Source organism: Erinaceus europaeus, chromosome 11 (assembly GCF_950295315.1).
Source record: "Erinaceus europaeus chromosome 11, mEriEur2.1, whole genome shotgun sequence".
In the NCBI taxonomy this organism is placed as follows: domain Eukaryota; kingdom Metazoa; phylum Chordata; class Mammalia; order Eulipotyphla; family Erinaceidae; genus Erinaceus; species Erinaceus europaeus.
The window spans coordinates 76,433,544-76,456,728 of NC_080172.1; the positions used below are offsets into that span (position 1 = coordinate 76,433,544).

At 36.4% G+C, this 23,185-nt stretch overlaps 2 protein-coding genes across 10 annotated transcripts in view; both read right to left on the reverse strand.

The window, feature by feature from the left end:
* Positions 1–355: 355 nt before the first annotated feature.
* LOC107523264 (rho GTPase-activating protein 29) lies at positions 356–14,567 on the reverse strand. 2 transcript variants are annotated; one of them, XM_060202106.1, is made up of 12 exons: positions 14,016–14,567; positions 13,443–13,552; positions 11,870–11,997; positions 11,430–11,567; positions 10,057–10,286; positions 9,266–9,566; positions 7,870–8,024; positions 6,854–7,005; positions 4,985–5,115; positions 4,491–4,706; positions 3,775–3,912; positions 356–694 (listed from the first exon to the last, which is right to left on the reverse strand). In XM_060202106.1, exons 1-12 carry the CDS (start codon positions 14,126–14,128, stop codon positions 530–532), a joined length of 1,977 nt encoding a protein of 658 aa, XP_060058089.1. In that variant the 5' UTR covers positions 14,129–14,567; the 3' UTR covers positions 356–529. The 2 variants fall into 2 exon arrangements, with proteins under 2 accessions (XP_060058089.1, XP_060058090.1); XM_060202107.1 differs by lacking the exon at positions 11,430–11,567.
* Positions 14,568–20,447: 5,880 nt separating this feature from the next.
* LOC103127711 (rho GTPase-activating protein 29) overlaps positions 20,448–23,185 on the reverse strand; it is a 60,032-nt gene continuing 57,294 nt past the window's right edge. For all 8 annotated transcript variants that reach the window (XM_060202114.1, XM_060202110.1, XM_060202109.1 and 5 more), the window contains one exon: positions 20,448–22,534. In XM_060202114.1, coding sequence (XP_060058097.1) covers positions 21,648–22,534 — 887 coding nt within the window. In that variant the 3' untranslated portion in view covers positions 20,448–21,647. The remainder of the gene's footprint in view (positions 22,535–23,185) is intronic.

Below are 23,185 nucleotides of genomic sequence, written 5' to 3' on the forward strand. Positions count from 1 at the left end.
GGGGGTTAAACGCAGGTCTTTAAGCATTGTAACACAAAAGTTCTATCAAATGTACCACTGCCGGGTGCTTCCCCCCCAGTCCTGTTATATCTTACATAATATATAAAAAGAGAGGGGGGAAATAGAAGCTCCTGGTGGTTATTTATCATTTATTTTTCTTATTACTTTGTTGACATTGTGAAAAAACTGAAATGTTTGAAATGACATTTCAATAACGACAACCATACTGCAGTTAGGAGAGGATGGTGATGGGTTGCCAAAAGAAGTCTAGAGTATTCCAGGAAATGCTGTAAGATCTTCCTGTTCATTACTTGAAAAGAAAAGGCTTATCAGAAATATGAAAGGCAGGAAAAGAAGAAGGAAAGGTAGGACAGTATGTCAAGGATTTGGAATGGGCTTCAGAACCATCTGGGTCTAAGACCAGAAAATTTTAAAGTCAGTTATCTCACTGTTAGAAAAGACATACACTTAACAGAAAATTGGCAACAATTGTTCTGTGTCTTGAAATAATTTCATCTATATATTATTCTTACCTGTAAGTTTTCTTTATGCCTGAAGTTGAGGGTCTAGCAAAACCATATCTTAAATCTTGGTCAAATAAATAATCATCATAATTTACATAATCATCATAATTTACCCAATTTCCCGCGACGAAATCATCTTGATACTCAATTTGGGTTAATCTAATAGCTACCTATAAAGTTAGAGAAACAAAAAGCAGAATTAATGATTTCCAATGGCAATAGCAGTAAAGAACCTAAACAGAGTGAGGCGCACAATACACAGTGCCAATGTGAGCATACTATGCTGACTACTTTGTGTAAGGTTCATATCAGGAAAAAAAGCAATGCTCATTTCTATAAGTATTTAGGAATGAATATATCCAATTCAAACTGATAAGCTGAAGAGCTAAAAACAAACAAACAAACAAACAAACAAGCAAACAAAAAAGATATAGCCCTATCAGTGCACAATTTCAGAGAATGAATGTTGTTTGAAAGCTCTTTACTGTGATGGTCTGACCACAGCGACCAAAACACTTAAGTGAATAATGTGAGGAAAAACAAGTCAGGTCAGAGCACATTTTGATGTTTATTTTTCAATGCATAAAAATGGAAATGCTTTGTTAAATATAATTGTATCTGTCTTATTTAAGATTAAATGAAATGACAACAACCATTTAGAGTTGTTTAAAAAAAAAAGTAGAAAACATCCCAAATGATAATAAAACTAGAAGCAACCAAAATGCCTGTCAATGTGGGGAGTAATAATAATAAATTAGTATTGTAGTGTAGTTACTCAGTGGTAACTTTTCCCCCAATTAGTTTTGTTTACTTTATTGTCACCAGTTTGCTGCTAGTGCCTATATGGCAAATCCACTGCTCCTAGTAGCGATTTTTACTGTTATAATTTTATTTTAATGAGAGCTATATATAAGGAAAAAGAGACACAGAAAGGCAGAGAGAAAAACCAGAACACTGCTCTACTCTGGCTTTTGGTGGTGCTGAGAACTGTACCTCGGATCTCAGGCATAAGAGTCTTTTTGCATAAACATTATACTTTCTCCTCAGCCCCTCTGTTTACTTTTTAATTTCATTTTTCAGATATAACATAGAGAAATTGAAAGGGGGAGGGGAAGACAGAAGGAAAGGAAAGAGAGATACTGAGCAATACTGAGAGGCAGTGAGCAACACTGCAAGTGATCTATGTTAATGTCTTTATATGTCAATCTCCTTTTGATGATCATAACTGATTATGTGGGAGTATTCTAGTTTTATTAAATATCACTAAAGCACTTAAAAGTAGTGGGACATCATACCTGCAACTTTCTATTTTTCTTTATTTTTTGCAAAAATGGTTGCTTCATGTTTTTTTTTTTCTTTTTCTTTTTTTTTCTCACTCCGTATTTCTTTGTACAAAGGAGAGTGAGACGGGGTGGGGATGGAAGACAACTGCTCCATAGCTTATCAGGCTTCTCCTCGCTAGTGGGGACAGGAGCTTGAATAAGGGTCCTTGCACAGGGTAATGTGTGTATGCTACCAGCTTTACGTGAAGACAGAGTGCAGCTGGGTTTGGTGAGATTTTTCTTTTATCTTAATTTATTGAGGTGATTATCTTTTTTCTTTTTCTTTCTGCCTTTATTTTCCCCCTTTTCCTTTCTTCCTTCCTTTTTTTTTTTTTTTTTTTTTTACTTAAGTGTAACTGAGACAATGTACAAGTAATTTCTATGTCTCTGTGAACTGATGCTCAAAGCTACTAAAGCCATTCACATCATCACACAGAAGCATTTTCTTGGAACCTTCTCTGTAAACTACCCATAAAATAACAGAGAAAAAACAGAGCAGCTCATTCCTTGATTAACTTCCATCAACAGTTTAATCGAGGCCATGAAGACCCAACTAGGTTGAGCCTCTTCCATTCAGGACCTCGACCACAACCCTTCATAGCAGTTAAAGTTTGAATGAAGGTTCAATGAAGGTTAAAGTTTGAATGAAGGCTGTACACAGAAACTATTCAATTTACAGAATCCATCCTATACTGTATGTGGGCGTTATTAATAGAGCTACATTTGTGTGTTCAGCTCAGTTTTTCAAAATGTAATGGTAATTGTTTATGAATACACAAAAATATTATAAGGAAAAGAGTAGGAGATATATTTGTAGATTCATTTACCTTTATGAGATAAGAAAGCTAGGGGACACTTCACACCTTTGGCATATGGAGTTGCTGGAGATTGAATAAGGGATCTCAGGCATGAAAGGTAGGAACATTTAGGAAGGAACTTAAGTATGATTTGAGATCAACTAGGGGATGGGATGCATTGGATCGACCTTCTCGTGGTGCATCCCGTGAGTACCCATTCATTGGGGAAACTGACGATCCTTCCTAGCCGACTGAATCCACATGGATCCCAGTCACTTTCAAAGCCAGCAACAAGCAGACATCAGGCTCAACCTGATGCTGTTGACTGGCTACAGAAGAAGGGCAAACGCTAGAAGAAGAAGGGGAAACTGACGATCCTTCCTAGCCGACTGAATCCACATGGATCCCAGTCACTTTCAAAGCCAGCAACAAGCAGCTCCTGACAGCTTTCAACCTGACGCTGTTGACTGGCTACGGAAGAAGAGCAAACGCTAGAAGAAGAACTAGGGGATTTAGTTGTGCCATCCAGTAAACATATATTGCTCTTATAGGCTTGATATTTAGTCTTAAACTAAGCAATGGAAATGGAACATTTACTATTTTTGTCTTTAAACATTCATATCTATATATATCTATATATGTCTCTCTCTCTCTCTCTCTCTCTCTCTCTCTCTCTCTATATATATATATATATATATATATATATATATATATCTTTTTCCTCCCCACTCTACACACCACTTCTGGGTATAGCTGCCATTTTTAAATCATTTTTATTTTTTTCCGAGACAGAGAAAAATAGAGATTTGGAGTGAGAGAATGGAGAGAAGGAGAGGTAAAGAGAGAAACCTGTGGCATTGCTCTACAACATATGAAGATTTCCCCTTGCAGGTAGAGACCTTGATGTTTCATCCTGATGCATAGTAATTGTGTGCTCTGCTGGGTACACCACTATCTTGGTCCCAATTTTACATTTACTTTATACATCTTATTTAGCCACCAGTAATAAAAATATATGCTGACAGGGCCTATGTCAATGAAGATACATGGCCAGCAAGTGTTATCTGCAAAGCAAAAATTGTAGTTCACTTTTGTTCTATTTCATAGTTGGTCTCAGGGTAAAAACCTCACCTCTTCAAGGTAGAATTGAAACAAGTTACTGATCTCATCTGTACTAAGTTCAGGTACGTCTAAGTAGTCCATTAACGTTTCCATATAGTCATATGGTATTTGTGTTTTCAACACATTTTCACTTGAATGAGAATTGACCTAGAAAGGAAAGAGGAAAGAAAATATTTTTTTTGAAAATTTGCTTTGGTACAGATGGCTAGAGGTAGACACTTAGATATATTGGCTCTGTCTACAAGTTCCTTGACTTGTTAGGAAAAAGGATCAAATGAGGTGATATTGTCTAAATAAATTTGAATCAGGGAGTCGGGTGGTAGCACAGCGGGTTAAGCGCACGTGGTGCTAAGCGCAAGGACCGGCATAAGGATCCTGGTTTAAGCCCCGGCTCCCCACCTGCAGGGGAGTCATTTCACAAGTTGTGAAGCAGGTCTGCAGGTGTATGTCTTTCTCTCCCCCTCTCTGTCTTCCCCTCCTCTCCATTTCTCTCTGTCCTATCCAACAACAACAACAACATCAATAATAACTACATCAATAAGACAACAAGGGCAACAAAAGGAAATAAAGAAAAAAGAAAAAAAATCCAAAAAAAATTATTAAAAAAAATTTGAATCAGTTCAGTTACTAACTCAAAAGCAAGCACATTGTTTTCAGACATCTTTATCATTTACAACTAATCACACAGACATTTATCTTTTTCTGGCATTAAAAGTCAATTGTACCTTTGTTGACAAAGAACGTGTTTTTGATTTGGACTTAGATGTTTTCCTCTTTGAGGAAGTACTAGATGTTTTCCTTGTCGAGGGAGTAGCATCAGGTTTCTCTCTGGCAATTTTATTGGAAATTGCACCTTTACCTTCAGCTTTGAAATTACATTTCTGATGGCCACAAGTTATGCACAGGGTTCCCAAACATTCCCAATGGAAAATGAGGGAACACTACAAAAAAATGAAAGTTTAAGACTGGTTAAGTCAACGAAAACCTAATTCACAAATGGGACAACTATCAATACAACAGGAACAGAAGAGAGTTTAGAAGGTATTGCTTCTAGTGTTTGAAATAAATGTAATAGCATAATGAAATTTAACTTAAATTCACTTAATACAATTATACAATCTTATGTAAAATTGAAAAAGATTCTCAACAATAACATCAAGAACAAAAAAATATAAAGGAAAAATCTAAAAATGTTCATGTAATTTGAGAAAGTACTTACTCTACTACATTCAACTCCATGAAACACAATGGAATGGCAAGCTTTGCACTTCTTAGAAAATGGTAGCAAACAAAAATTGTGAGTCAAAGCAGCACTTGACATGGACACAGTACTCATTTTATCAAGAAAATCTAGTGGTTGAAACAGAAATAAATTTGCATATGCAGATTAAAAGAAGACAAAAACACAACTGAAGTATCTTTAGATATTACAACAATAAGAGCTATTATTTTGAGTCTGCAATGTCAGAACAAGGATCGGTGCATACATATAGGACACACATCAAACAGTTTAGAGTAAAATCAAACATTAAAACCTACAGGATTTCATCATTTTACCTCTCCTCTTATTTATTTATTTATTCATCTATCTATCTATCTATCTATCTATCATCAGAGCAGTTCTTTTCTCTGGCATATGGTTGTGCTGGTGACTGAATTTGGGTACTCAGGGTCTCCAGGCATGAAATTCATTTTGCATAACCTATATGCTGTCTCCCCAGCCCTAGGATTCCATTTTATAAAGTTATTTTTATTTAGTGCTTTAATAATTATTTACAAAACTATAAGATTGCAGGGGTAACATTCCACACCACACCCACTACCATGTTCTATGGGATGTCCTAACCCTTACCCGTCCCCTCATCTGCATTCATTCCTCTCAGCCCCCAGGGACTAAGGGACTACCACTTTAATTTCCCAGAGTCTTAGCAACAGTGGGACACTAGGGCGCCTTTTAGACAGAATGGCACACGTCCCACAGTCCTCAAAACTTATACTTCTATAAATATGCACCTCAGAGAGAGGGAGATATTATTAATAGGTAATATTAACTACTTAGAGAACATTTACAAAATAAACTTGAGAGAAAATAACTGAGGGGCCAGGTGGCAACACACCAGGTTAAGTGCACATGTTAGCATGCACTAGGATCTGGGTTCAAGCCTCATGGTCCCCATCTGCAGGGGGAAAGCTTCATGAGTGGTAAAGCAGTGGTACAGGTGTCTTTCTGTCTTTCTCTCCCTCTCCATCTCCCCTTCCCTCTTAATTTCTCTTTGTTCTATCAGTTAAACTAAATAAAAATTTTAAAAATTAAAAAGAAAGTGCCTGAAGCTAGTATGACAGCATTATCTGCACTAAGGAGAAAGCTATTCTTAATGAGAAATTTATGGTGTGTGTTTCACCCTAGGCAGATGTTCTGTATAATTTAATAATTGATGCTTAACAAGTATCTGAAGATTCCTAATGTAAAGAATTTACTTATATAAATATAATTCAAGTCAATAAGCAATTGATTTCTTCTCTTTCTCTCTCTTTCTCTCTCTCTCTCTCTCTCTCTGTGTGTGTGTGTGTGTGTGTGTGTGTGTATGTGTGCATTTTAATTGACACCAGGGTTATTACTAGGCCTCAGTGCTAATCCACTCAGTGATCACTACATCCAGTCAGGTTGGGCTAGTGATGTACTTCACAAGGGTAAATACTGTCACATAAAGTGAGAATGATGAATTTTGTGTTTTAATTAATTATTATGAGAGACAGAGAGAGAGAAAGAGAGAGAGAGAGATAAGAGCACCGCTAAACTCTGGCAAATGGATGTGTCCAAGATTCAATTCAAGGCCTTCTATCTCCTACTCCTATATTCTAAAATTGACCTACTTGCCTAATCCCTAATATCTCTATTTGTTTTTAACTAGTTAAATTCTTTAACATTGATACAAAAGTTAAGATGTGCAATTCTTACAACTGTGAATTATGTTTTGTAAAATCACTATGCAAAGCATATTCAATTATGGAATAATAGTATACTTTAGATCTACATTAATGGAATTCTTATTTCATCAATTAGTGATTCACTAATGTTACAAATTACCTTGTTCCTCTGCAGTTATTTTATAACTTTCATTTTCTAATGTTTTAGAACTCTCAATATCAACAGTATTGTTCTGCTTGGACTGTGATAAATTGTCCTGAGGCTGACATTCAGAAAATTGGGGACTATTTGTTAATTGATTATTTACGTTCCTATAAGAAAAACCAAATAAGGCCATCACTGAGAAGAATTATAAATAATCTGCCCCAATCTATGCTCACAAAAATTTGTATGTTAATGAATATAGAGTAAATAAGTATTAAGCTAGATCTACTATATGGTCCAATTGCATCTAAATGAAATGTTATAATAATTCATACTGACTAAGGCTGAACTATAAGAAATTGCCACTGGAAGGTCAATAATTCATGTTACTCCCAAACATTTTTCTTGCACAACCTTTGTGCAATAAATATAGTTAAATTTACCTACATTCAAATTCAAAATGACTATAATTTGTCATTTTCAACGATTTCTTCATCTTTGTTTTTATTTTATCACCCTGGGGTTCACAACTTATGCTGGTTACTCAGATAGGTAGAGACACAGAGATACACAGAATGAGGAAAGATACCACAACACAAAATTTTCACCTCTGTGAAGGTGGGGGGTGGGGGCTGGGTCAGGATTGAATTTGCTGAGCATGACAGTGTAGGCACCATCTCAGATGACTAAATCCTCAAAGGATTTGTGAATAGGCATCCAAATGAGAAGAAGCTTTACTCTCTGTTGTTCCTCTTACTTTTTTTCTTTTATTATTTTTTAATAAGAGCTCTGCTTTGACTTATGGTGGTGCTAGAATTGAGCCTGGAACATCTGAGTCTTACTTAACATGAAAGTCTTTTGCAAAACTACTATACATTTTACTCAGCTCTCTAACCTTCAACATAATGGAAAAGGGGGGGCACTTTAATATCAATTATGCCAATATTAGAAAAGGCATGCCCTTAGCAGACACGAAATCAGCAACAAGTGTTTTGTGCCTTGAAATAACTTCAACTATACATTATACTTACTCAGCATACTTCTGTTTGTATGAAGTTGAGAGATTAAGAATTTCCTCATAATCTTGGCCTTGGTCATAGGATGTCCAATTTTCCAAGGTAACCTGATTCTGTTTCCCAAAGGAGACAGTAGAATGATGCTCTGTTTGGGATAGCTCAAAATTTATCTATATTGTTAGAGAGACAAAAGGCAGAATAAATGACATATTAGAAACCATGTAAATGTACCTTGACTTCTAATCCTAATGAAAACTGAAGGGGAAAAAAAAAGCATTGCGATTTTGCCTTTCTATCTTTTTTTGTTTAGTTTTGAGAAATTACTTGTTATACAAAGCAGCAATACTATCCTCTTTAAGACAGACTGAGATGGCAACCACAATGTAGATATTCTTTTCAAAAAAAAGTGTAGAAATAAAATTTTTGAGTGAAAATAGAATATCACATAACCTACATGTCTTCTCAGTGTGCTGAAATGATGAACTGGTAGTATAGTGACTCAATGGTAACTTTTTTTCAGTAGTGCCTTTTAAAAGCAGAAGCAGAAAAAAATGGTTTGCAGGTACAAACAGCCATATGAAATAATATAAAAATACACTGAATGTCTGAAGCAAATAAAACCATTTCCAGACAATAATCTCACTTGTATAAAGTTCTAAAACGCAGGCTAAATAAATACATGGGGTTAGCATTTAATATCAATATAAAAATAAGCAAAATGATTTTATCTTTTGTATCAAAGTCTCAAAAGCAATAGCCAAACATAAAGAGGTATGTTGTTTATTCTCCCTAGTCTTTGTGTCACACAGAAGTAAACAACAATTTCTCGTAAAATACAGTGCACAGAACAACAATAAAAGAAAAGCCTAACCTGGACAACCAAACACCAACTCTAGAATTTCATCTGAAGTTCTATGAACGGCAGGTTTCGTTTTAACCTTTCCTCTGACAGGTAGGATGCACTACAGGCTAGACACGCTCCCTTAAATTCTCTTTAGACTTCCTGACCTGACACACAGGACATGCTCAGGGATTTTCTGAGTCTGGATTGGGACTCCAAATCATCCCGGGAAAGCATACTGTGTGTGCTAGGAGGAACTGCTGTGGAGAGGGTAACAAGGTTCTCTCCCCCACGCCTCACAGCACCAGTGGGAGCCTGTGGTTTGTAAAATCTTGTCCAACACTGAGGTTGCAGTGTTCTGGGAGCTCTGCAGCAGCCAGAGGACACGAGTCAGACACTGTCTCTCAGACACCTGCCTTCCTGAGCTGACTGGCTGTGTGTGTGGCTTACTCTGTTTGGTGGTAGCACTGACTAGAGCATCAAACAGCTCAAAAGAAACAACTGAGAGATTTTAAATTTATGTAGCCTTTACTAAGTTCCAGTATCACTTTCTTAAGAGTCAAAACTCACTTTCTTTGAAGAGTCAAGTGCTGAATAAGCATACTTTGGTGCTGGCAGAGCCTTTGGGTGATAGGCTGTCTGAATAGCAAGTTCACAGTCATGTGTACTGAACACTTCCTGTAGCTTTGGTGACTTGTCAGAGATATTCTTCGTGTAGGTTGTATTAAACTCTGTGAGCCATCCTTCATTCAAACATGGAGTGGCTGAAGCAATGGTCAATGTTTTGGTTGGAGATTGCTCTTCAACGGATATTTGTCCAAAAACTACTTCAGTGGTTTTCAAGTTGATTTTGCAGTAATCACTGACAAACCTGTGAAGTAGAAGGTAGGAAGCTATATGATATCTGCCAGCTTATTTCTTTGATAGTCATTTACCATGTGTGGGAAAGGGTGGAGGAAAATGACTGCCCAAGTCTGTGAAGAGGTTACACTTATTTGATTAAATATTGACCACATTAAATTAGTACTAGAATTTCACATCATTATAGTACAGTCTGAAATTGTAAGTAGAAATAGCTATCCATCTGTCCCAGTAGACATCAAATACTTCTAAAAGTATGGCCAGAGGCTCGAATACTGGTCATCACATTTGGTAAAATGTACACTCTACTGGGTGATCTTTCTCTCAGTCCCTGAAATGTTCATTAAAAAAAAAAAGTTTTCTGTAAATACTTAACATAAAAGAAGTTTACATGGGTAGGATGTTATATTTTACAAAGTGTAGTATTTGCCATGACTTTAAAACAAAAAACCTGAAAAATATCCAGCCTGATAGTAGTTCATCTTGTATAACATTCTTACCACTGAAGCTGATCTATGGGTAGTTTAAAATTGCAGAAGTTGAAGGATTGGAACTTTGTTGGAAAATCCATGTTTCTGAGACCAATTTGACTGAATTCTCCATATTTTCCTGAACATATTTTGTCATCAATAGTATCTACTTGAGTTTCTTCTGCACTTACATTTTGGATCTTAGTTGTAAGTGTTATGAACTCATTGTAAAATTTGAATATAGTCGATGGTCCTGGCATCTATGAAAAAAACAGATTAAAATGTAATTCTGTTCATTTTTCTCTCAATATCAGCTATATTGCTACTTAACAATTCTGTAAACCTCGTTAAAGAACCAGATAAATGCAATCCATGCTTACAAATGCTTATTTGCCACAGAGGTGATCTGACATCATAGCCATGAATGGTTTCTACTTAGAAATGTTTACACTCTGACCCTAGAAGCTGTTATATGAATCCTATATTGTTTATTTCTCTAAAGGTAGCATGATCTTCAGCTGCTTTATGGAGACAAAGCCAGGAAAGAATAAAATTTTTCCAATTAATTAGAAAAGTTTGGAAGTTTACTGAACTGGGGAGAGAGACAGAGAATAGCATGTTCCAGAGTGCCTTCACTTGGATCAGAATGTACATTTGCATAAGATACTGGAGTTCACCAGGGAAAAAAGTCAGTGTTAATTCATGAAAAGTTTAAAAGCACTGTAAAATGCCATCAATAGAAAAGTTTCAGTCTCAGGCTACAAAGGACCTTTATTAGGTGATTTTTTTTAAACGTTTTTAAAGACTTTATTTTTTTAATCTTTATTTATTATTGGATAGAGACAGCCAGAAATCAAGAGGGAAGTGGGTGATAGAGAGGAAGAGACAGAGAAACACCTGCAGCCCTGCTTCACCACTTGCAAAGCTTTCCCCATGCAGGTGGGGACTGGGGGCTCGAACCCCGGTCTTTGCGCATTGCAACATGTGTGCTCAACCAGGTGTGCCACCGCCCAGCCCCTTAAAGACTTTTTAGACATTAATTTATTTATTATAGGATAGAGACAGAGAGAAATTGAGATAGGAGAGGGTTAAGAGGAGGGGGCTAAGATCCATGTTCTCTGGTGGAGAAGAATGATGATGTGGTGGACAGTGAGGTGTGCTAATGCCTGCCTTGTGGAGATGTGGAGCTCTACTCCCAGAACAACAAGAATCCTGCAAATCAACACTTCAATAAAGTGCTAAAAAGTTGATCACACGTTTTATACACCTTTTCATCTATTCACTAAACATTAGAAAGTCACGGGTGTTGTCTATAAAACTAGTGACTAGCAAATGTTACTAGCAAAATCCAAATAATGTTTTGATATTTTTCGGTTTTAGATTTCCATACTGAACAACCTTACCTGTGAAAAGTATGATTTCAACATGTCATAGACATTATATGCACTAAATTTAGCAAAGTTTATGAAAGTCCTTCCATGCTCCAAAGAGAAATATTGTTTTGTTGCTATGACTTGGTTTCCACATACATAATCAACGTCCTGAAAGAGGAGAAAATGTTTGCAAGTTTTTAGTTCAGAACTGATTCACTCAACCAAAACCTAATTCACAGTTGAGTCAACTATATACAGGTAAAGTAAGAATGAGAAACTTAGAAGGTGGCTGCTTCTGGCAAATAAAGTTGAAATACACTTACCAGAAAAAGGAAATATAAAATGCAAGAAGTACCTTGTGGTTGTTGATTAAAACTCTATTTGCAAAACATGCTAATCTGTAATGTCAATAACCAAAAGGCATCAAGCAACAACATAAAGTTGCTAATGTAATTCCAGACAGACCTTACCTTCTCATAAGCAGGTTCTTGAATCCCAGTGAATTCATAATCCCTGGGCAGACTCAATTTGGAAAAATGGCAAGATACGGTTGTCTTTGGCATGGAGGTCTTTCTAACCATGTCAACAGACAGTAGTGCTTGAAACAGAAATAGATTGTATATAAGAATTGCAATATGACAGATAAATTACATTTGAAAACATCTAGATTGAAGTCCTATCTACAGAATAGCTATTATAGTGAGTATGTAATGCTAAATAAAATAAGCACCCATTTTTGCAGGTCTTACAAGATACACAATCGGTTTAATGTTCCCTTTGAGTCAACAATAAGACACTGCTTTTTGTAATACCTGTTTGTGGCATTTTTTAAAATAGTTTTGCTTTTTCTTTTCCTGATACAGAAATTGAGAAGGTGAGTGGAAGGTAGAGAAGAAGAAAGAGAGACACCAGTAGCACTTTTTTAATACTTGTGAAACTCCCCCTTTCTAGGTTGGGCCCAGTGGAACCTGTGTCCTTGTGCATGGTACTGGGGGTACCACCACCTAGCCCCAGTTACTGTTTTATGAAGCTCATTTGCTTTAGTGATCTATATCCTTATTTAAGTGAAAGCATCTAATAGTTGCTTTTCACTTTTTTATGTATTTCACTCACCCTAGTCACCACCAGTGCATCCATCTTGTCCTATACAATATGATCTCATCTTTTTTATTGCAAAGTTGTATTCCACTGAATATACACCCCCCATATCTTATCTAGTCACCTCTTGTTGGTTATTTATGTAATTTCCATTTTTGGGTGATTATGGATAGTCTAACTATGACATAGCGGTATACATAAGCATTCAAATAGGTGTTTTCAGATCTTTTGGCTATCTGGGCATTCTGTCCTTGATGAAATCACTTTGCAAGTGAAAACAATATGCTATAACTTCAAGGAAAATGACCACTAGTAAGTTTATGTCAAATAAGGATAACAACTATTTAATAGAGACTGAGAGCTCACTGGGGAGACAGAATACATGCCTTACCATAGGAACCACCCAGGTTCAAGCCTCAGAACCACATAGGATATGCTGTGGTCTCTGTCTCTCTCTCTCTCTTCCTTTCTACATGTGCATGTGTTTCTGTATTTAATAAACTATAATTTAATTAAATGATTTGAGCTAGAGTGGTGAAACTGCTCATGTGTGAGATCCCACCTTCACACACAAACACTGGCTAGGGCCAGCAAGATAGCTCACTTGCATAGTGTACTTGCTTGGAGATGAATACAACCCAGGTTTCACCCAACCCCTACGTCACTGACAGAAGCTTTGCAGCTATGCTGTCTTTCAATCTGGAAAGGTCAGCCTGGAGCTGGGAAACCCTAGTGACCATCAAATTAAAGACAGCCACTATGCTTACAACTGTGCAGAAAGATTCATAAAATTCCCATTCCAGACCTGATTTTTTAATTCCAGAATTTAAACACACTTAACAATTGTACTTATCAATTTTATTTTTCATATACCTGCATTTTCTTTGGTGTGAAAAAATACTTGCTATATATCACTATTGGAACATTAATATTCTGTGAACTTACTAGGATTGTCTGGAAGCTTTGCAAATTCAAGACTAATAGTGGTAGGTAATGAAGCAGTAGGCTGGTATCCAGAATTTTCAGGAATTTTGATTGCATGCTTAATTATAGCCCTAAGAAAAAATTAAAAAAAAAAAACAAAGCTCACCACTTAGGGTAATGGCTACTAACTTACTCACCACACTAAAACAGAAAGGCTAAGGGAGCATAGAATAATTCAATACTAAATCACACCATATGGCCATAAGATCAAATATGAAAAGTATTTCTCATTTGTACTGATGAAGGCTATAAAGTTGAACTTAGCTAAAGTTGTAGTCAGTAAATCATATCACAGGTAAGTTTTTCTAATATTAACTATCTGGACATGAAATTTAACTCTAAATACATTCATGTAGATGTGACAATGATATGCCAATCACAAAGTTTGTGTCAAAATGTACAGCTTAACTCTTGAATTATACCCTTCATTAAAAATAAAAGCAGAAAAATTTACAGTCATGCTAATGTTAGAAAAGGCACAAATTAGCAATTCATGTTCTGTCTAAAATAATTTATCTGCACATTAATCCTTACCCAAGAAGTATTTTTTCTTCTGAATTTGTGGCATTAGTATATTTTCCGGTATCCTGAACTTGGTCATTGGCTATATATAGCTCGACTCCTATGGAGGCAGCCCAGAGCTGCATCTGAGATAGCTCAAGCAATATCTATGGTCACAGAGAAAAAAAAAATAAAAAAGGAAAAAGAAAGGCCACATTGATGATGCTATGTAAATACTGGATGCTATGTAAATTATGTATTGATTTCAGATGACAACACTAGGAAGGAGGCCACAGAGTAAAGTAGGTAACACTGAATGTCATTGCAAACATGCTGTGTTCAGAATCTTCTGAGTTAGATGGGGGGGGAGGGGGGAAGAATGTCTAGCTCAATCATAGTTTAGCTGTGATTATTTCTACCTAAATTAAATGGAAAGGTGAAATGTCCCTAACAGATCACAATTTTGGAAAACATTGAGTTTGTGGGGGCCTGACAACAATGATCTAAGCCCTAATGTGAAAAATGTGGAGGAAACAGTCTGGTTAGAGTTCTGTCATTTTGACTCCCCCCTCCCATTTTACCAAGGAAAAGTTTAAATTATATAATGTTTCTTATAATCATACCTGTCTATTAGAAATTAAATAAGATGAGAACCAAAAACTAGATTTGTTTTAATAAAAAATAAAGTGAAAGAAAAATTTAATTGAAGCTTACCATGCTGTATCATAGTGCTCATAGTGACACTAAATTGGATACAACTTAAAAGTCTGTCAACAGTAGTGAGAATAATAAACTGGCAGTCTAGTTACCCAGGCATAGATTTTAAAGGAGGAAACAGAAAAATGTGTTTGTAGTTGCAAATATCTACATGGAAAAATCTCAAAAATACTTAGTGTATGAGCCAAGACAAGAATCAAACAGTAATCCCACTTATAAAAGGTTATAAAGATGGGGTAAATTAAATAAGACATAGGTTGCAAATTTTAAAATGGTAAGGAATGATTAACTCTACATCAAGATGGAGTAGAGTAAGGGAACATGCATCTGGGAAGAGTGCTTCCTAGGTCAACACTCCAGAAAGGGAGTTGGGAGAAATGAGAATTCAATTTATGATTGTTAAATGATACATACAAAAAACTGTTTATGAACCAATGGCATAAGACACTTAAAAATTTCATTGAAATTTAATTATTAAAAATGTACTACCCCTTCAGGAAAAGAATATAAGCATAGGGGAAATAACCTTTCATGCCTGCAGCTCCAATTCCCAAGTTCAAAACCTCATACCACCTAAGCCAGAGTGGAGCAGTGCTCTGGTTTCCTTCTATGTCTTTCACTGTCTCTTTTGCTAATGGAAAAGATAAAGAAATCTTATTTTTTAAAATAAAAAGGCACAGTCTTTCTCTCTTCTCTCTTTTCTTTTTTGCTTCCAGTCGCTGGGGCTTGGCGCTGGCAATACAAATCTACCATTCTTGGCTGACATTTTTTCTTTCCATTTTTTTATTTGATAGGACAAAGAAATTGAGAGGGGGAGGGAAGACAGAAAGGGAGAAAGATAGACACCTGCAGACAGACTTCACTGCTTTTGAAGCGTCTGAGTTGAAGGTGAAGAGTGGGAGCTTGAACCTGGGTCTTTGAGCAGTTCCTATGTGTGCTTAACTGGGTGCATCACTGCCCAGCACCCCTAGTCACTCTTTCCTTAATTGAATCACAGTAAGTTCCGATTTATCGGACAACTGACTCTCACACATTTGAGTTAAACAGCTGTATGCTCGATACTTTTGATTTCTGTCAGAGTAAACCTTTAGAAGCAGGTATCTGATGTAAAATGAGTGGGTCAGAAAGTTTAGCATGCCCTGGGAACATCTAACCTTATTTAGTCTATGTCCATTAATTTATCTTAAACTCAAGAGACAGAATAATTTATTAGCCAGCACTCCTTAGTGCATAAAAAACTCACCGTTTCCATATCTTCTTTCCAAATCTTTTAATATTATAAGAAAGAATTAACATGATCCTGTAATGAGTAGGTAGTACCATATCCAGAAATCTGACACAGGTTTTCATGTAATAAAAGATTACTCTTTGTTGCTTACTTAAAGCCACACTGAACCCAAATTAAAGCTCATATAACTCAGAAATGAACAATAAAATCACTCTTTTTCACTCTATTTTCTGGAGTGTACACCAATTTTATGGAAATCAAACTAGATTGAAATGACTCATTATAAAGATAATGAATAGAAAGGCGACCAGGTGGTGGCGCACCTGGCTAAGTGCCTCTTAAGATACACAAGGAACCGGTTTGAACCCCTGGTCCTCACCTGTAGGGGTAAAGCTACCTGAGTGGTGAAGCAGGGCAGGTGTTTCTCTCCCTTTTTTTTTTTTTTTAGATAACATCATTATTTTTTAATTATCTTTATTTGTTGGTTAGAGACAGTCAGAAATCAAGAATGGAAAGGGGTGATAGGGTGAGAGACAGAAAGACACCTGCAGCCCTGCTTCACCACTTGCAAAGCTTTCCCCCTGCAGGTGGAGACCAGGGGCTCAATCCTGAGTCCTAGTAACATGTGCATTCAACCAGGTGCGGGATCACCCAGCCCCGTTTCTCTCCCTATCTTCCTCATTCCTCTAGATTTCTGTCTGTCTCTATCCAATAAATAAGTAGAAAATAATTAAAAAGTAAAGGTAGTAGAAAGCTGTATAAATATAAAAGGGCTTAATTATTACAGGAAGTAGTAATAGAAATATTTAAATGTATTAGAGCTGATTTAAGGACAGCAAAATAATTTAAAATATTCAATTTCATAAATATTCACCTATAATGTCTGATAAACATATGTAGCCTTTCATTGTTCAACTTTCTCTTAAGGTCTGTAACAAAATGGTCATAAATGCTTATTAAAAGATCATGAATTTGTCCCTTCCCTCATCCTAACTTGAGTTATTCTATTGACATTACTGGGGACAAGGAGTTGACCAGGATTTACCTGGCATGCGTTGGTTCTGAATATATAGTCAGAACCAGTGTAGTAATGCTGAGTATCATGCATATATGTGGACAGGTAGGTAGATAAACACAGCTTGTGGCACTGTTAGTCTGAAATATAAGGGAGACTAAGCTAACATGTTTAGGATTGTGGGAGCCAGGTGCCTTAGTTTAGAGAAATCAATTCCCAATATGGAAAGGGTAATGCTAAATTAATCCCTAAAGAACAAATTAGAAATTTAAGGCATCAATGTGAACTCAAGGTTTCTCATTATATAGGTATAGAAAACCCTATTTAGATGTGTGTCCATTCACATTTTTTTAATTTTAAATAGGGAGGGGCCTTAGATATCTTTATTTTTAAAATATTATTTATTGGATAGATCCAGTGAGAAATTGAGAAAGGAGAGGTAAGAGAGGGAGAAAGTCAGACACCTGTAGCACTGCTTCACCATTCATGATCTTCTCCCCTGCAAGAGGGAGCAGGGGCTTGAACTCTAGCTCCTTTGCATGGTAACATGTGTATTCTATTAGGTGGCACCCAACTACCATGTATTTTTTTTTCACATGTCCATCAAAAAGGCTTAAAACCAATGACTTTCCAGTAACAATAAGTAGTTCTTGGTTTCCATACAGATAACCCCACCAATGTGAGTCCTGGAGTTCCTTTCCCCAGAGTCCCGACCCACTAGGGAAAGAGAGAGGCAGGCTGGGAGTATGGATCAACCTGTCTATGCCCATGTTCAGGGGGGAAGCAATTACAGAAGCCAGACCTTCCACCTTCTGCATCCCACAATGACCTTGGGTCCATATTCCCAGAGGGTTAAAGAATAGTAAATCTATCAGGGGAGAGGATAGGATATGGAGTTCTGGTGGTGGGAATTGTGTTGAGTTGTACTTCTCTTATGTCAATGTTTCCTTTTTATAAATAAAAAATAAATAAAAAGGAACACATATATATATTTAATTGCCACCAGGATTATTGTTGGGGCTCTGCCTGTACAACAAACCTACCTCTCCCAGTGGCCTTTATTTGATAGGACATAGAGAATTGAGAGGGAAAAGGGAGATAGAGAACTGCAGACTTGCTTCACCACTCTTGAACCTTTCCCCCTGTATATGTGGGAAGGGTAGGATAGGGAAGGGTTGAATCTGGATCCTTGTGTATATACTCAGCCAGGTACACCATCACCAGGCTCCACTGATTTCCATTTAAAGGAACCCAAGCTCCTTGGAAAAAGAGCTGAAGCAGGGACATATACCAGATGAGTTTGGTACAACTTGATGGGCCAGAAAACAACAGAGCTCATAAGAGACAAAAAGATACAAAAGTAAGTTGGGCAGTGTTACCTAAAGCAAAACTGGGAAATGAAAGGTATCAAAATAAATGAAAGTAATATACTGTGACTTACTGAATAATGTAGAAATCCATGACACCTTGGTGACATAAATACCTAAACAAATGTAGTATGGATGAGGTTTTCCCTTCTGTAGACTATTAATCAAAGTAAAAGTAACAATGTAGTCATCATTTTGTAACCAGTATAGGAGTGATTGACTCAGACAAGAATAATGAGCTAAAGTGCAATCTGTTACAAAACAGGGCATTTACAGACTCCACAATCTCATACAGCCTTTCATTAACTCAGAATGGTGAACCCTGTCCCAAGTATACAATTTTCTCTATTACGCTCTTGTACATACATATTTCCTCAGGTTTATTATTAGATATTCTGAATTGCAAAGTATCTTTCCTCTCCTTTTAACTGAGAGAGGAGTGAGGGGTAAAGGTGGAGACCACAGCATGCCCCAAAATTCTATGTGGTGCTGGCATTCAAACCTGGGAACTTACATATGAAAGGCAGCTCTGCCAACTCATCTCAGAAGTATTTTGAAATGCTTATGCTACTAATATAGATGCCTGAAAACTTTCATTTTTTGCTAGAGCTGATATAAAAGAGAAATAGAACTGGTCTCTGCATATGGATTATGAGTAGAGCAACCTTGCTAAACTCCACATGCTACTCAATTGTCGACATATATAATCACAGCAACACATCAAAAACATTTGCTACATCTCGGAAAGGAAAACCACAGAATTTTATAGACCACAACTTGCCATACAATGCACAATATTTTCTCCTTAAAGAAAAATTCACAACTGTACAAGCTGTAAATAACGAGTGGTGAGAATAGTATAGCCACAGGATCATCTGAAATCCATAAAAATAGTGAGATACGACTATTTTTCACAGAGATCTACATGCAACAAACCCTTCAAGGGGATCAGTTGTCCTCACTTCTTTATCAATATACATATATTGCCAAAGGTACAATGTAACTTGAACATACTCCTAATTTCTAGTTAAGTTCTTAGCATGTAAAACAAGTCTACCTAGGGAAGTTATGACCAATCCTTCACAAATGACTTCTCAGAAACATGGTCAACAGTACACTTTCAACAAGCTCTCCAGTGATCTGATAGCTCTTCTCAAGATTTGTATTCATACATGTATCCTAAAACGATTTCTGATGAACAGCTGCTCAGCACAGGGAGCAGGCACAGAACAAACAGTGGGTATTCAGGAATAGCCATATCTTCTCAGGAGATATCTGCTTAATACACCAGCGACTGAAAAGCTCTAGGAAATGACAGCTTAAGGTGGATCAGATGTCAGAGAGCAGAAAGGATCCAGAAATAGAACTCTCACTTGTGAGGTTTAACAGTGAAGTAATCAATGAAGCAAGATGCTGAGATAAATTTTCTAACTAGGTTGCTTCAATGCATTAAAAGAAGCTGAAGGTTATTAAAAGTACATTTGATAGGTTGTAGAAATGGGAAATTGTATGATTGGGAAATTTTTACATCATTAAAGTAATTTTAAGGTGTATTTTCTATCATTAAACACTCAACCGGTATTATTGAGCAATCACTTAATATTAGAAGCACTATCATAGTCTGACATCTTAGTGTTTAAGACTCCAGCCACTGACATCTATGGAACCTAGAGCATGTCACTTTAACGATCTGTTTCCTTATTTGTAACACAGGAATAAAAAAACCAAAAACAAACAATAAAAACTTACCTACCCATCATTGGCTGCTAAAACAAAATAACTAATGTAGGAACTAGTTAAAATTCATGACACAGAAGTGTTAGTAAGTGCTAGTTCTTGTTATCTTTTTAGGTTTTCCTAACAATACAATTATTCTTGTACAAAAAAGAATAAAAGCAAGCTCCAACACAGAAGTGCAGCCTATTTATCTCTCTAGTCCTTAATGTCATAATCCACTGTGTAAAAACTTTGCATACAATGTATTATTCCATGTTATAGTCAAGAATTGTAAACCCATGCAAAAAGCCTTCAAATTTTACTTTGAGAAACCGCAATTTCAGAGAAACCATGAAAATCTGAATTAATTTAAAATGTACATTACCAAACAAAGTACTTGCAACAAAAAGAATTCACACATATAAAAAGGAGCTACTTTATTATTTTCGTCATTTTATAACCTATGTTAGGCAAAATGACTCAACTCAGGATGAATGAAATGCATTATTTCTAAAAAATTAAATGGGGATTTTTACAAATGAAATGAAGCCAAATATCTACACCATCCCTTAAATTCCAAACAATGGGAGTTACTGAGTTATATACATAGAATCAGTAAATGAATATTGCAAGATTTTAGATAAAACACGCATTGTCAGTGGTAAAACTTCAGGTAGAAAATGTATATAAAAATATTCCTACATGGAAAACAAAACAAAACAAAACAAAGCACACTTTAGAGGAAGCACTGAAGCCAGAAATACCAACAGGAAATGCACTTAATTTAAATACCTTTTTGAACCATTACATAAAATAGCAAGAAGTTCAGAACTGTGAAACAACAAAGCTTTATGCAGAAGAATAAAGCCAAGGGCCAAAATACTATAAATTTATTAACAAAATTAAAGTCATGTACGACAACTGAAATATGTAACTTAGAAACAGGTTAAAGTGTACTTTCTTTCTACAATTAATGGATTTGAAACATGTAAAATTGGCAATTAATTAAACTATGTTCACATACCAGTTAGCAAGCCTTTTTGGCCATTGTGTGAATATTAGAAAAAATGAGTTGCCAATTGAAAAATAAAAAGAATACATATATAGCATAAAAAAACCCACATTTAAAAGATGCATTATAAAACTGTGTGAAAGAGGCAACCATACTAAACAAAGATCTCTCAGGCACCTGCATTCAAAATATTCCTTTTATAAATAAGCACTTAGTTTTCACTTCAAAAATGAACTGACTTCCCAATTGCACCTACTTGTTGAGAATATATTATATATTAGGCATGTATTTCAATGAACCATCCTATAAGGAAAATCAACTGAACTTTTAAAAAAAAGTCCACATACATATTCATAACTACAAAAATACAGATATAAAGACAATTCCAGTGAAGAACAAATGTGGACCTATCAAAACATTCTACCATATAATCAACATGGTATGATGATATAAACAAAACAGTAAAACACAATACAACAACAAAAGCAAAACCCATGATTTCACAGTCCTACACAGATAGGGCCCTGTCATAATGATGCTTCATAAAACAACAAACACCACAAAACAAACAAACAACAATAACAACAACAACAGCCCGAATCTGAGAAGCCTACACAAACTGTGGGATTTCATCTTCAAGGTCTTCAAACTGTTGCATTCGTTTTAGCCTCGGTCTCTGACAGGTTGGATGCATATCAGGCAAGACATGCTCCTCTGAGTTCTCTTTAGGTTTACTGATCTGATGCACAGGACGTGCACAAGCATTTTCTGAGTCTGAAACAGGGCTCCAAACCAACCCTTGGGGAGCACAATTTGTGCCAACAGGCACTGCTGTGGAGGGTGTTACAAGTTTCTCTCCCCCACCCCTCACACCACCAGTGGGAGCATGTGGTTTGTAAAATGTTGTCCAGTGCTGAGGCTGCAGTGTTCTGGGAGCTCTGACAGGGGCCAGAGGACAAGAGTCAGAGGATCGTCTCTCAGACACTTGTCTTCCAGACCTGACTGGTTCTGTGTGTGGCTTACTGTGCAGGGTGGCACTGGCTGGGGGGTCCCCACTGACCCTGATGCTCATCACTCCTCTTTCATGGAGTGCACTGGACACAGCCACTGCAGTCTTGGCAGCTGGGTCACCTTGTTCACACTCCTTCTCTCGAGTTTTTTGTATAGTTGGCAGGGCAAAGTCATCAAATTTGGAACAAACAATAGTAGTGGTGTCTTTTCTATTAATTCCGTCCAATGCAGGATTCCTGCCAAACTTGTCTGAGTTTACCTTTGCCATATTTCTTCCATTTGTCTCCTTAGGAGGGCTGGCAAGCAGTAGTACTCTATCTACAGGCAAACTTACAGGTCTATTTGTGGATCGTGGAGTGCGCCTCCCAACACTGTCTCGGCTACTATCAAACTTCAAAGGAGACTCTTCTGAGGTTTTACATATGATTTCCATTTTTGCTGGTACAGATTCAAGTTCTTGATCTACTGGCAAGTTCATTTTCTTATCTGAAAAAAAGAAGAGATTTATTTAAAAATCAGAAATTATAGCAAAAATATAACAAGAGTCTGAATGAGTTCTAGATGTACCCCCCCAATGGTCTTATTTTCTCCAACTGTTCTCAGTTACCTATGGATAAAAGTTAAATACTCAGAATTAAAAGAGCACTTTGATTTAAGATGTTAGAATTCTAAATATATGTAAATAAATAATATTTTATATAAAATCAGTTAAATATGATTTTTTTAAAAAAGCAAGCAAACAGGGAGGCCAGGTGGTGGAGCATCAGGTTAAATACACATGGTACAAAGCACAAGGACTGGAAGGACCAGTGCAAGGACCCCAGTTTGAGCCCCCTGCTCCCCACCTGCAGGGAGGTTGCTTCACAAGTGGTGACATCTAGGAATATATAGAGCTAGGGATCAAACTAGTACCTCTTGCTTGTAAGTCCAACATTACACCACTGTACTATCTCCCCCACTGACAAGGTGCCTTTTGATAAGAGATATTACTGTAAAGAAAAACATTTAGATCCAAAATACATTAAAAGGCAATTATTTTCACTAAGTAGTGAAAACTGTCTCACTGATGACTTTTTTTTATTATTAAAGTACTATTTCATTATGCATTGATTATTAAAGCTGCCTTTTCTGATTTTT